This window comes from Chiloscyllium punctatum, chromosome 19 (genome assembly GCF_047496795.1).
Source record: "Chiloscyllium punctatum isolate Juve2018m chromosome 19, sChiPun1.3, whole genome shotgun sequence".
NCBI classification, from domain to species: domain Eukaryota; kingdom Metazoa; phylum Chordata; class Chondrichthyes; order Orectolobiformes; family Hemiscylliidae; genus Chiloscyllium; species Chiloscyllium punctatum.
Window position 1 is genome coordinate 79,895,067 of NC_092757.1, and position 12,747 is coordinate 79,907,813.

At 39.5% G+C, this 12,747-nt stretch overlaps 1 protein-coding gene across 1 annotated transcript in view; it reads right to left on the reverse strand.

The window, feature by feature from the left end:
- Nucleotides 1-401: 401 nt before the first annotated feature.
- ddx52 (DEAD (Asp-Glu-Ala-Asp) box polypeptide 52) overlaps nt 402-12,747 on the reverse strand; it is a 37,350-nt gene continuing 25,004 nt past the window's right edge. The window contains exons 12-15 of the mRNA XM_072589792.1: nt 10,229-10,304; nt 7,734-7,805; nt 2,117-2,209; nt 402-1,094 (exon numbers count right to left, since the gene is read on the reverse strand). Coding sequence (XP_072445893.1) covers nt 1,007-1,094; nt 2,117-2,209; nt 7,734-7,805; nt 10,229-10,304 — 329 coding nt within the window. The 3' untranslated portion in view covers nt 402-1,006. The remainder of the gene's footprint in view (nt 1,095-2,116; nt 2,210-7,733; nt 7,806-10,228; nt 10,305-12,747) is intronic.

The following is a 12,747-nucleotide window of genomic DNA, read 5'->3' on the forward strand; positions in this document are numbered from 1 at the left end:
GCCCGAAGGGCAATAAATGCTGGCCTAGCCAGCAACGTCCTCATCCCATGAATGAATAAAGAGCCAGCAAGAGCAAGAACAATTTTAGTCTTCACCATCAATCTCATGCTCCTCAACTAATTCAAGACTTCTACAAACATAGCTAAAACGTAACGTCATTATAGTCCCAGAAGATCACAGGGTTGGTGTCTCATTAGAGACAGATGACTGGTAGTGAATTTAATCTGAGGATCCCCATGTCACAGACATGGGAGAAGGTTGAGAAGTTGGGACCCTCACGGTGACCTGAACCAGTGTTGGTCAGTACTATTGGTGTCAATCTGCATCACAACCAGCCAGCCAGTCAACTGACCAGACTGATTCCCCACTAGTACTTAATCCATTGGACAAACCAAACCATAAAATGTCAAATGAAACTGGTTTTAATTTTAGAAAATACTGCATCTCAGACAATGAGATAAAGATAATGGTCAGTTTTGACAAAATTTCTCTGCTTACATTAACACTAGACTTAGTTATACAAATCACGATTTTTTAAAAAAACTGAAAATTAAATCCCAAATTAATTTACCTTAAATTATGTCAGTGATATTTATTCCCACTGTCATAACTGTAACTATATCTGCTTGAAGCATAACTTCCATACAAAAACAGTCCTTCTGAAAGACAATTTGAAGTATCCAAATGCCAACATGCTGTTTCAGGTAGAAATGACCCTATTCTATGTATGTGAAGATCACACCCTCACAAGATTCAACTGTACATAGGTACAGAATATTTCTAAAAGGCATAAACATACAATATAAAAATGATCACAGCTGAAGTATCACACCAAAAACACTGCTTCTAAAGACTTAATTTAAAAAAAAATTCAGATAAGCATTTTAAAAAATGCAAGTGTAAACAATAGTAATATTCAGCATCAGTCTCTGATGTACAAGTGACTATCAGATGCTCTGCATCTCAACTGCAGAAGACAATCTTGAACACTTCCAGCAGCGCTTCATTAGCTTTCAGTGGTAACCTGTTCAGCCTTGGCAGCTGGCACACTTGCACGGGATTTTTCTTTTTTCTTGCTCTTCTGTATCATTTTTCTGAGAACAGAATAAAGATGAAATTTCATCATGGCCAGCTGAGATATGAGACAAAGTGCAAACCACCTATACAGAAGCATTTTCTTTCTACATTCCCATTTAAGTCATTAAAATTCAAATTTTTCTTCCAATAACTATCTTCGCACAAATACCATACACTTCTATCTTAGCAATCATGAGACTCAGAAACTCTGTCAGTGCAGCACTTCATTACACATTCAACTAGAACGAATTGCTGGCAGACCAACTGGACAATGGATAATCTAACCTGCCCCATTCAAGCACACTTTCATGTTACTTAATTCTAAATTGTCCCATTTGATTTCAAATAATTACCACTGCATTATTCTCAAAGTTACAGCAGAGTTTTAGAAATTGATAATGGTTAGTATCTTATAACTTTTAGATCAATACCACCCATTGTCTCCACTACAACTGGTCATTTTCAGACACCATCACGATACCATGTAATTCTTTCACCCAACATAGCCCGCACCCTTTTGAAACTTGTAACACAAAAAAAGTATCTTTCATATTATAGTAATTTTATCTTCATACTGGATGCAATTCAGAAGTGAATTAAACATAGCTCTGAGCAACATTCTAGCTTTTAAATAAGCACTCAAAATGCTAATGAATCTGTAAATGAATTTTCAAGGAATGGTGTACAGTACATTTCAAAATAAGCACATTTTGATGTTCACAGTTGTAAAGTCTTCCAAACCTACAATCTAATACAAGGTTCACATAAGAACAAACGTCAAATTCTCACTTCAAAATGACTAATTTACTTCAATTTCAAACATCCCAGAAATAATGCAAACGTGTAAGTCATGCATGTGCCTCTACAGGCAGAAAGCTGAAAGGCATCACTCAAATTGTTCCCTTTAAAAGGGTGCCATATGTGAAGCGAATAGGCTAAACAATAAGTTAAATGAAAGAAGACACATCTGAATACTGTTGTCCAATTTCACATTATTTAAATCAAAAATAAATACATAAAACTCGAAATAAAATCTTACTTCGTCCTGGCAGCCTTTTCAATGAAGTACTTTGGTGTGGTCTTGATATCTGCTCGTTTGATTGGATGTCTGATCAACCTTTTCTTTTGTTTACTGCAATAAAGGTTGAGATGGTAGCCATTATTGCAATCAAGTGTCAAACAATACAGAAAGTGAAATAAATATTTTGATAAAACATATGTACATACTAAGAACAGGCTAACTATATGACACATCTAGTATCAAATTCAAAGCATTTTAAAATTGTACCATCAGAATGAATGGAGTTCAATCCATTCTGGGGATCAGTACTCCAATGCTATTTTTGCAGAGACTCTGTTTTAGAGACACCAAGTTCCTACCTTTCTTCCATTTAAATATTTCATTAAACAGACTTGGTCTTAGTATTTTAGCTAGATTATGCTGAGGAGAAACAAAATTTTGTGAAACATTTGAGAATGTAATAGCTGGCATTTTTGACGCCATTATCTATATTTTTCAACAGAAGCCATTCCACAACATTTGAGTTTTGCACTGCACGGTCAGGAAGGAGCAGAAATGGGCGTGGAGACTTCCCCCGAGTGAGGCAAAAGCCAAGTCAGTACGGCTGGGAGTTTGCTTCAAAGTGCGAATCTGAGGCGGAAGGACTCGGAGGTGCCTTAACCAATGTTTACTGCAAGAAGTAACCTCTCTGTCACAAGAGATATGGGACAGGATAAAAGGTGCAGATTGAGAGGCCGACCTGCAGTGAGACCAGCTGTAGAGTTACACCAAGACCAAACATAAGGGCAGAGAAAGCAGGTGATTAGTGAATATTTCCAATCTTTAAAGCAAAAGTTCTTCCGTTTGCATTTAGGGCTATAGTATTTTTCTTAAAAAAAAGCACTAAATGCAAGATTAAAACTGGCGTTTTTATTAAACTACGATAAAAAGTTTAGTGAGTTGCTGCTGCAGCATACCAAGGTGATCCAGAGCAAACACATCTCTAGTTAAAGGGTTTGTAGCTTCAGGAACTTCAGATCGGTGTTGAGGAGCTGGAATCCAAGCCGCAGGCATTGCACCACAATTGAGAAAGGGCATGTAACCTGAACACTTTGTTCCAGGAGTCCATCACACCCCTCAGACTTGTACGTCATACATGTACCTAATTCAAATCAGGTCTATGACCAAGGACATAAGAGAGTGTAGCTGCAGGTAAGGCAAGTATGAGGATCCTTCATTTGAGAAGTTTGGCCCCTGCAAAAGTCAAGGTTCTTATAAGCTGTGTGGACAACAGTGCAAACTGTAGGGAGGAGGAGCAAAGTAACCACAGCATAGGGAGCCATTCAAGGGTGGGGAAGAAAAAGAATATGGCTGTCGTAAGAGACATTATCTATCCTCCTAATTATACTGTTTTTGGCAGCCCTGAGTGGAAGATCCGAAGGTTGTGTTGCCTGCACAGTATCACGCTTAAGGTCATCTCCTCATAGCTGGAGGAGATCTTAGAGCAGGAGGGGAGAGATCTAGTGACATATCCATGTTTAGTCCATATTTGGATAGGAATGGAAAGGAGATCCTGCTGAGAGAATGTGAACAGTTAGGAGCCAAATCAAAAAGCAAAACTTTCAACATAACTTCGGGACCACAACCTGAGCCAAACTTCACGGGTAAAACAAAATCAAATAACTTAATGCATAGCTCAAAGATTGGTGTGCATGGAATGGGTTTCAGCATTAGCACTGGAACTGGGTAGAAAGGAGCTATTCTGGTTAGACAGGCTTCACTCAACCACGTTTGGACTAGTGTCTCCCCACCCTGGTGAATTTAATGACTAGGGTTCAAACTTTCTTTTGGGAAGGGGGCGAAGGTCATGTAATGATGTACGAGTATAGAAGAAGGTCAGAATAAAAAAAAGAGAAAAATGGCAAGGCTAAAGTCTCTTTACTTTAATGAATGCAATATTCAGAATAAAATAAATAATCGACTCAAACACAGGTTAATGGGTATGATCTTAAAGCCATTACAGAGACTCAGTTAGCAGGAGATCAAACCTGGAAACTAAATATTTAGGGACAGGTAACTATGCAAAAGGGCAGGAAGGAAGGAAAAGGTGGAGAAATAGCATGGTTAGTACAAGGTGGAATACATCTATAGCAAAAAGTGATCCTGGACCAGATAATGTAGCATCCACTTGGGTGAAGGTAAGAGAAGACAAGGGAAATAAGACACTGGTGGGCTTAGTCTCATAACTGAGTCTAAACTGTAGGACTGAATAAATAAGGAATAGTGAGGGCATGTAAAAAATGTTCTACAATTGTTTATATTATATATTAATGGCTTGGATGAGAAAATGAACAGGTCATAATCAAGTTTGCAGGTGACAAAAATAGGTGGGAAGGTAAATGGTGAAAATGATAGACGTTTTAGAGGAATATAGACAGGCTGAATGAATGGGCAAAAATCTAGCAGATAGAATATAAAATGTGGAAAAATGAGGTTATGCAATTTGGCCAAAGAGCTGAATATTATTTTAAAAAGGGAAAAAAACTGCAAAAAGCTGCAGCTCAGAAGGATTTGGCAGTCCTTGTACATCAGTCACAAAAAGCTAGCATCCAAGTTCATAACTAGTATTGTTGTGAAAGTTTATAAATAGGGATAATTTGCTAAAACTATACAATGCACTAGATAGATGATGCTGACAATGCGGTGAATAGTCTTGGTTCCCTTACCCAAGGAAAGATATACTGGCACTGGGGGAAATCCAGAAAAGGTTCAGGACAGTTGATTTCAGATAAGGACGAATTTTTTAGTTTGTGAAGAGTTGAGTAAGTTGGATTGGTACTCATTGGAATTTACAAGAACCTTACTGAAATTTTCAGGACACTTGGGACATGACCTGGTAGCTGTGAAGAGGTTGTTTCCCCATGTGGGAGTGTCTAGAACCAGAGGACTTTATCTCCAAGAAAAGAGTCACCAGTTAGGACAAAGATGAGACGGAACTCTGTTGGTCAACGGGCAATGGAATTCAATTCTGCAGAGGGCTGTAAAGACTGGGTCATTAAGTATATGCAAGACTGGGATATGCAGAATTTTAGTCAGGAGACAGTGAGGACTGCAGATGCTGGAGATCAGTGTAGAGGTGTAGTGCTGAAAAAGCACAACAGGTCAGGCAGCATCCAAGGAGCAGGAGAATCGATGTTTCTGACATAAACCCTTCATCAGGAATGAGGCTTATGGGTTGGGGCGGAGCGATAAATGGGAGGGAGTGGGGTTTGGAGAAAGGTGGCTGAGAAAGCGATAGGTGGATGAAGGTGAGGGAGAAGGTGATAGGTCAGAGGAGGGTTGCTGGGGGAGGGAAGTGATGAACAGATCCGGAGGGCAGTGCTGAGTTGGAGGCTTGGGACTGAGGGTTTGGGGGGAGTGGAAAGAGGTGGGAACGAGGAAGCTGTTAAAATCCACATTTATTCTGTGTGGTTGCAGGGTTCCAACGCGGAATACAAGGTGTTATTCCTCCAGGCATCAGATGGTGAGGGTTTGGTGGAGGCAGCAGCCCAGGACCTGCATGTTCTTGACGGAGTGGGAATGGGAGGAGGAGTGGAAATGCGCAGCCATGGGGGTTGGAGGTTGGTGCAGGTGTCCTGAGATGTTCTCTGAAACTAAACTTTAGTAAGGAAATCAAGGGTCATTGGGAAATGGCAGGATAATGGAGAGTTATCAGTTTACAATCCCATTGAAGGGGGGGGGGGGGGGGAGAGAGAAAAAGACTCAATGGCCGACTTCATCTGACATCTTGTGGTCTTAGTTGTTAATATTCATAACTTGAAAGGGTCAGCATAAAACCTCTAGACAAAAATAACACCTACCCTGACGGAACAAGATTGTTACATCTTTTATTTATTAATTCAAGGCATGGAGTGATACTGGCACACAGTCAGCAGTTATTGCTCAACCTTAGGTGTCTGTGGGTAATTAGTGGCTATCTCCATTTGTGAACTAAGTAGACTTTCATGACAATCCTGTGGTTTGTTTTAATCACCATTACAGCTACCAATTGTTTATTTCAGATTTCATCAACCAAATTTGAAATCACACCCACTATGGTGGTTTGATTTACCATCTCTGCTTTAGCCACTGATTACTAGGTTAAAAAAACCCCACTGTACTCTTTACAGGAAATGATATAAAAAGCCAATCTATCATCAACACTGTGCTCAAGAAAGCACACAGATCTCATGACAAATATCAATTCAGAAGCGTGCAGTGATTTTTTTGCTTTTACATTTGGGATAATACTTTACACATAACGACAAACAAAAGATCAATAAAACAGACAAATATAAAATTCATTGGTCAATGCTACAATTGTACAACTTACACCTGTGTATAATTGGGTTTAAAGCATCTATGTTTAAAAGATGAAGCATTAATGGGCAGCACGGTGGCACAGTAGTTAGCACTGCTGCCTCACAGCGCCAGAGACCTGGGTTCAATTCCCACCTCAGGTGACTGATTGGGAGAACATGTGGAGTTTGCACAGTGTCCTCTGGGTTTCCTCTGGGTGCTCTGCTTTCCTCCCACATTTCAAAAACATGCAGGTTAGGTGAATTGGCCATGCTAAATTGCCTGTAGAGTTAGGTGCAGGGATAAATGTAGGGGAATGGGTCTGGGTGAGTGTGCTTCGGCAGGTCGGTGTGGACTAGTTGGGTCGAAGGGCCTGTTTCCACACTAAGTAATCTAATATGCCTAAGGTGTACCATATCTGAAAATGAAACAGGTGGAAGAAATAGAAAGTGTGGAGGTGCTAGACAAGTCTTCCATCTGCAATCTCAGCCACACCAAACAGAAAGAGAAAGATTCAACCCTAGACTTCCCACCACAATTCTCCATGGCCAACACAAAGTCGCAGTGATTGAGTGTAGAGCAGACTAACTGACAATTACGGGGGCGCAGAAGAATCATTTTTTCCCCAAAAGAGGGAGAAAAAGAAAAGTCAGGATGATAAAACTCACTACAAACTCTTTTCTTTCAAAAGATACAAATAAAGAAGTGTTGATAACATCCTTTCTTGAAATTAATGCTTGCATTAAAAGACAGCTTTTTAAAGAAAATGTAAATCTGCCAATATAGCCAGTGAAATGCTAATTCTTAAATAAATCATTATGAGATTAGATTAGATTACTTAGATAATAAACAACAGCTGAATCATAGCAATATATACGTGCCTCACCAACTCCAATAAAGGGGGAAGGTGTACATTTAAAATAATTCATCTTAAAGCACTTTACACTAAACAGACAAAAGTTCTACCCTCTGCATTCCTAGGCGAGTACAGTTTCGTTTGGAAGATATCATTCGTTCTGAAGGGTCATCGGACCTGAACCGTTAACTCTGGTTTCTCTCCACAGATGCAGCCAGACCTGCTGGGTTTTTCCCAGTAATTTCTACTTTTTGTTTCTGCATTCACAGTTCTTTGGGATTTTCATTTGGAAGAGACAAGACAGTGATTGAGCTTTACAAGCTAACCAATAGAACTCAAGTTTGCCAGATATTGCAACCCAGGCCACTCACCAAGATCAAACCATTCCTTTGTCTCAAACAGCCTTAGACAACATTTTATAATATCTGCCAGTGTGACATGTTTTAAATTAATGGCACTTACCTTTGCAGTTTGTTTATTTGCATCATATAGTCTGGTACAGGGCAGCCAGCTTGTTTGATAACGTTTGCTATACTAATTGAAGAGAAAAGAAAATAACGTTCTCAGAAGTGTTCAGAATCTTATTAAGTTATTCTCACATCAACTATGAATAGCCATGATATTTTTGGCAAATTTTATTTTGCCCAAGCGTCAAATGGTGATTAATAGGAAGAACTGCTGAGCCCATTCAACTCCTCGATTATGTCACCATAAAAAATTGGTGAATTAAAAATTTATAAAAGTCAGGAACTTCTGTTTTTCACAAAGCTAATAGTTTTTGATCTGAATTTTATGAACGGGATGTGGCTGATCAGTGACTGCCAAATGTTTCCATAAATTAAAACTCAGTAAACCAAGTGACACGATATCTGGAATGGTGCCAGATTCAGTCTTGACTCATTCAGATTAAAAATTAGTTCAGCTACAATTTAGTTCTATTTTTAAGGCTCAGAAGTCTGGACAGTCAGCACTTTTGTAGCTTAAAACAATTGTTGGAATAGCAACAAATAATCTGTTTAAATTCATGAAAATGATAAACCTCCCAAGATCCTAATATGAGCTGTTAGGTTATGCAAGTGAGACACCCTCATTCATATTAATTGTGGAACACAATTAAGTTCAGATTCCTACCATGGCCATTTGTTATCATCATTGCAGGGTATCAGTTTTCCAGTTCACTTTGTCTTCTAGCCATGGCACAGTTTATTTCACAGTGAAATGTTGATGCATCCTCAAAATTTAGAGACAGTGCGTCACGACACTTTTCTGACATAAAACCACTGGCTCATTAAAAATTTTCATACAAGTGGAGTCAGGGATTCCTGGTTGCAGGGAGTGTGGGAGTTAGGCACAGGACGTGGCATCAGCATGGCTGAGGTGGGCGCAGTGAAGAAGTGGTGCCTGAAGAGAGGGGACTCTTATACTGGCGGGTCTGGTGCAGGTGAGGCAGTGGAGGAAGGGGCAGCAGTGCAGGCATCTTTAATGCGCCGGCTCAGGGCTCAAGACTCTCCGTTTTATGTTTTATCCTTTATATTAGATTAGATTAGTTTACTTACAGTGTGGAAACAGGCCCTTCGGCCCAACAAGTCCACACCGCCCCGCCGAAGCGTACCCACCCATACCCCTCCATCTACATCGACCCCTTACCTAACACTACGGGCAATTTAGCATTGCCAATTCACCGGACCTGCACATCTTTGGACTGTGGGAGGAAACCGGAGCACCCGGAGGAAACCCACGCAGACACGGGGAGAATGTGCAAACTCCACACAGTTAGTCGCCTGAGGCAGGAATTGAACCCGGGTCTCCGGCGCTGTGAGGCAGCAGTGCTAACCACTGTGCCACCGTGCCACCCACTGAACTTTATTCAAAATGCTGCAAATTGTGGCAACTGTTAAAACTTTTCACTGTATTTTACTGTATTATTCACTGTAAAATGCAAGTGAAATTGATAAATCAATTATACTCCCTCAGAAGAATTTAGAGAACAGTCATGATAAAATAAAAAAAAACTTGGATTAACATATACAGCATGTTAGGACAGTATTTTCTTACTAAAATTTAAAAAGAAAAAAGGCTTTTGACTAAACTACTGTCCAAGGACAGTCAAATTATAGAACTTGCTTACAGAATGACTACCTATCTGGGAGTCATGTTGATCCACTGAGTCACTCAGTTCAGCAATGAATCAGTATTTCTGACTGCAGCACATGTAAACAGCTAACAAGTATAAAGGCATTTTTTAAAAAAAAAGTTTTTGTCATTAATTTAGAAAATTAGTGCCACTCTTTCACTATTTTCATTTTATATAGGATCATTATTTTAAGAGAATCTTGTGAAACCATAAAACACTGCATTTTTGGGATAAGAGACCAAGCTTTTGCAGAAACTTATTGCAAAATGCCTGATCTTTATTGCTTGCCCGATTTGTAAACAGTTCACTGGAACAAAACTGACATTGCGTCTTTCTAATAATAGTTGTCACTTTTTCGATGTCAAACTAGAAAAAGCAAGAAGCCTCTAATTTCATTATATGTAGTAGATTGTTAGAACAGGTGGCATTTACATAACACAAGCAATATTTCAAAAGCCAGCAATATACAAAATAAACGTTTTAATCACAGTAAGGGACAGCTCAGTTGTACTTCTCACAATACTCCAACTCTGCCTTAAGAAGCATCAAGCACTATTTGCTTTCCTCTTCCACAGAAATACTCCTCGTAAAAGAAACTAAGTGTTTAATCTCAAAATATTCCCTCCCCTACAGAAATGTGAAAGTATCTATGTCAGAGTCTTTGAAGGTGCTGTCACCTTCAGCCAATCAGTGATGGACAATGAAAACTGGCATTGCCTTCGATGGTCACATCCCGTGAACGAATAATCAAAATGTAGCCAATGATTAGCTTTACTCTAATAACAGGGAACCTCTGGCTTACAGCACACAAGTTCAAACTAACCTCCGTAAAAGTGGCTTATCATCTTCTGTGAAAAATGTAACAGACTTTCCTCGATGACCAGCTCTTCCAGTCCGTCCTACATATAACAAGCACACTTGTCACCATAAAGTATTATTTCACACAGAAGATAAACAATTAGAATATTTATACAGGAAATGAGAACTAAGGAATGATGCAAAGTGAAAAAAAAAGTAGCATAAAAACAGAACGTAGGAGTAAGCCATTCAAGCCTTCACCACCATTCAATATGATCAGGTCTGATCATCCAACTCAGTCACCTCTTCCCAGTTTCTCCGCATTTCTTTTGATCCCTTTAGCCAAAAGAACTAGTGTTTAACTCTTTCTTGAAAACATTCAATTTTCTGGCCTCAACCACTTTCTGCAGCAGAGAATTCCACAGGTTCACTACATTCTGGCTTAAGAAATTTCTCATCTCATTCCTTAAGTGGCCTTCCTTGTATCCTCAAACTATCACCTCAGTTCCGGACTCCACAGTCATCAGGAAAATTCTTTCTGCATTTACCCTGTCTAGTCTGGTTAGACCTTTATAGGTTTCTATGATATATCCATTATTCTTCCAAACTCTAGTGAATACAGTTCTACCTAATCCAGTCTCTCTTCATAGGTCAGTTCTGCCTTCCCAGGAACCCCTTTGTTACATTCCCTCCATAGCTAGAATGCGTTTCCTCAGATAAAGAGGGTCAAAACTGCACACAATACTCCAGGAATGATGTCACCAAGGCTCGGTACAATTGCAGTAAGACATCCCTGCTCTGTACTTGAAGATTCTCACTATGAAGACCAACATACCGCTTGCCTTCTTCATTGCCTGCTGCTTGCAACAACTGGTGACGAGGGACACCCAGGTCTGGTCATATCCTGCCCCTTTTGTCAAGCTATCACCATTCAGATAATCTGCCTGTTTTTGCATCCAAAGTGGATAACCTCACACTTATCGACATTATACTGCATTCTCCACGCAACTGTCCAAATTACAAGAAAGCATCTCTGCATCCTCCTGGCATCCTATCAGCCAGCTTTGTGTGGAAAACTGTGGCGCTGCAGAAACACAGCAGGTCAGACAGCATCCAAGGAGCAGGAGAGAGTCGTGTTTCAGGCATAAGCCCTTTGTCAGAAATTACTGATGAAGCGCTTATGCCCGAAGCATCAACTCTCCTGCTCCTCAGGTGCTGCCTGACCTGCTGTGCTTTTCCAGTACCACACTCTCAACTCTGATCTCCAGCATCGGCAGTCCTCACTTTCTCCATGTATCGTCTACAGACCTGGGAGGTATTACATTTAGTTCTCTCATCTAAAATCATTAGTAGAAAGTGTGAATAACTGGGATCAAAGCACTGATCACAGCAATACCACACTAGTCATTCCCTGCCACTTGGAAAAAGACCTGTTTAGTCATGCTGTTTCCTGCCTGCCATCCAGTTCTTTAGTCATGTCAGCACATTAACTCCAAATCTCATATGCTTTAATTTTACATACAAATCTTTCACATGGGACCTTATCAAAGAGCAAACGTTTCACTATAAAAACAAGTAACAGGCTGGAGAAATTGAGCTCTGGCAGTATCTATAGAGAAAGAAACAGTCAATGTTGAATCCAAAATTACTTTTCATCAAAACTCTCAAAAGGTGTTTCAAATATACCATCACAGCAGAGTTCAAACAACAAAACGTGGAACAGATAAATTTCTAACTTCCAGTCAAAATAAGATTTTCATGCTAAAACTTGAAAATGTTCCATGTCTTTGAGTAACAACAGCTTTGATCACTGTGTCACTGTTGCATAGGAGATGATCAAGTCCTGAACACGACAAAAAAGGACCACACAAAAACAAACAAACAAACAAACGTCATGTTTCTGAAAGGCTGAGGTAAGAGTAATGAATATCAAACCTGACAGGCAAGATGGATGGATGGATGGACCATGGTTACATAGCAAATAAATAAATGAAAAAAAAGGTCTATTTAGAAAAGTGTGATAACCCTTACAGGATTTGGACTTGCAAACTAGTCAGTAAGTTTTTCACATGTTAGGTGACGTTTGTGGAGGCAAAATCCTTTGAATAATTTCCTAGTTGAATGCCATGACAAGGAAACCAACAGGTTTATTCTGAATGGATTTGCTCCAGTGGCCATTTGACTTTCCTTTTCCACATTAATTGTGCCCATTATCAGGTCACTGCAATAATCTCACAACTAAATTAGATTTGCAAGGTGCTTTAAATTCACCATTTCATTAATAATTTTATTCATAATATTTACAATGAGGTAGAAGGAGGAAAGAAAGAGAAAGAGGACAAGTAAAAAAAAAGTTAAATTGCACCTTTCAGTGACATATGTATTTCTACCTAGCAGATGTACTTCCAAAGGCTATGCCAATGCTATTTTAAAGCTAACCACAGCAGTATATAAAGACAGCATGAATTATAAACCTGCTGTCCTGGTCTCTCAGAGAAGATGTTCACCTTCCCCCCAGTTAAAAGGTTGGTTGCATTCTCACCT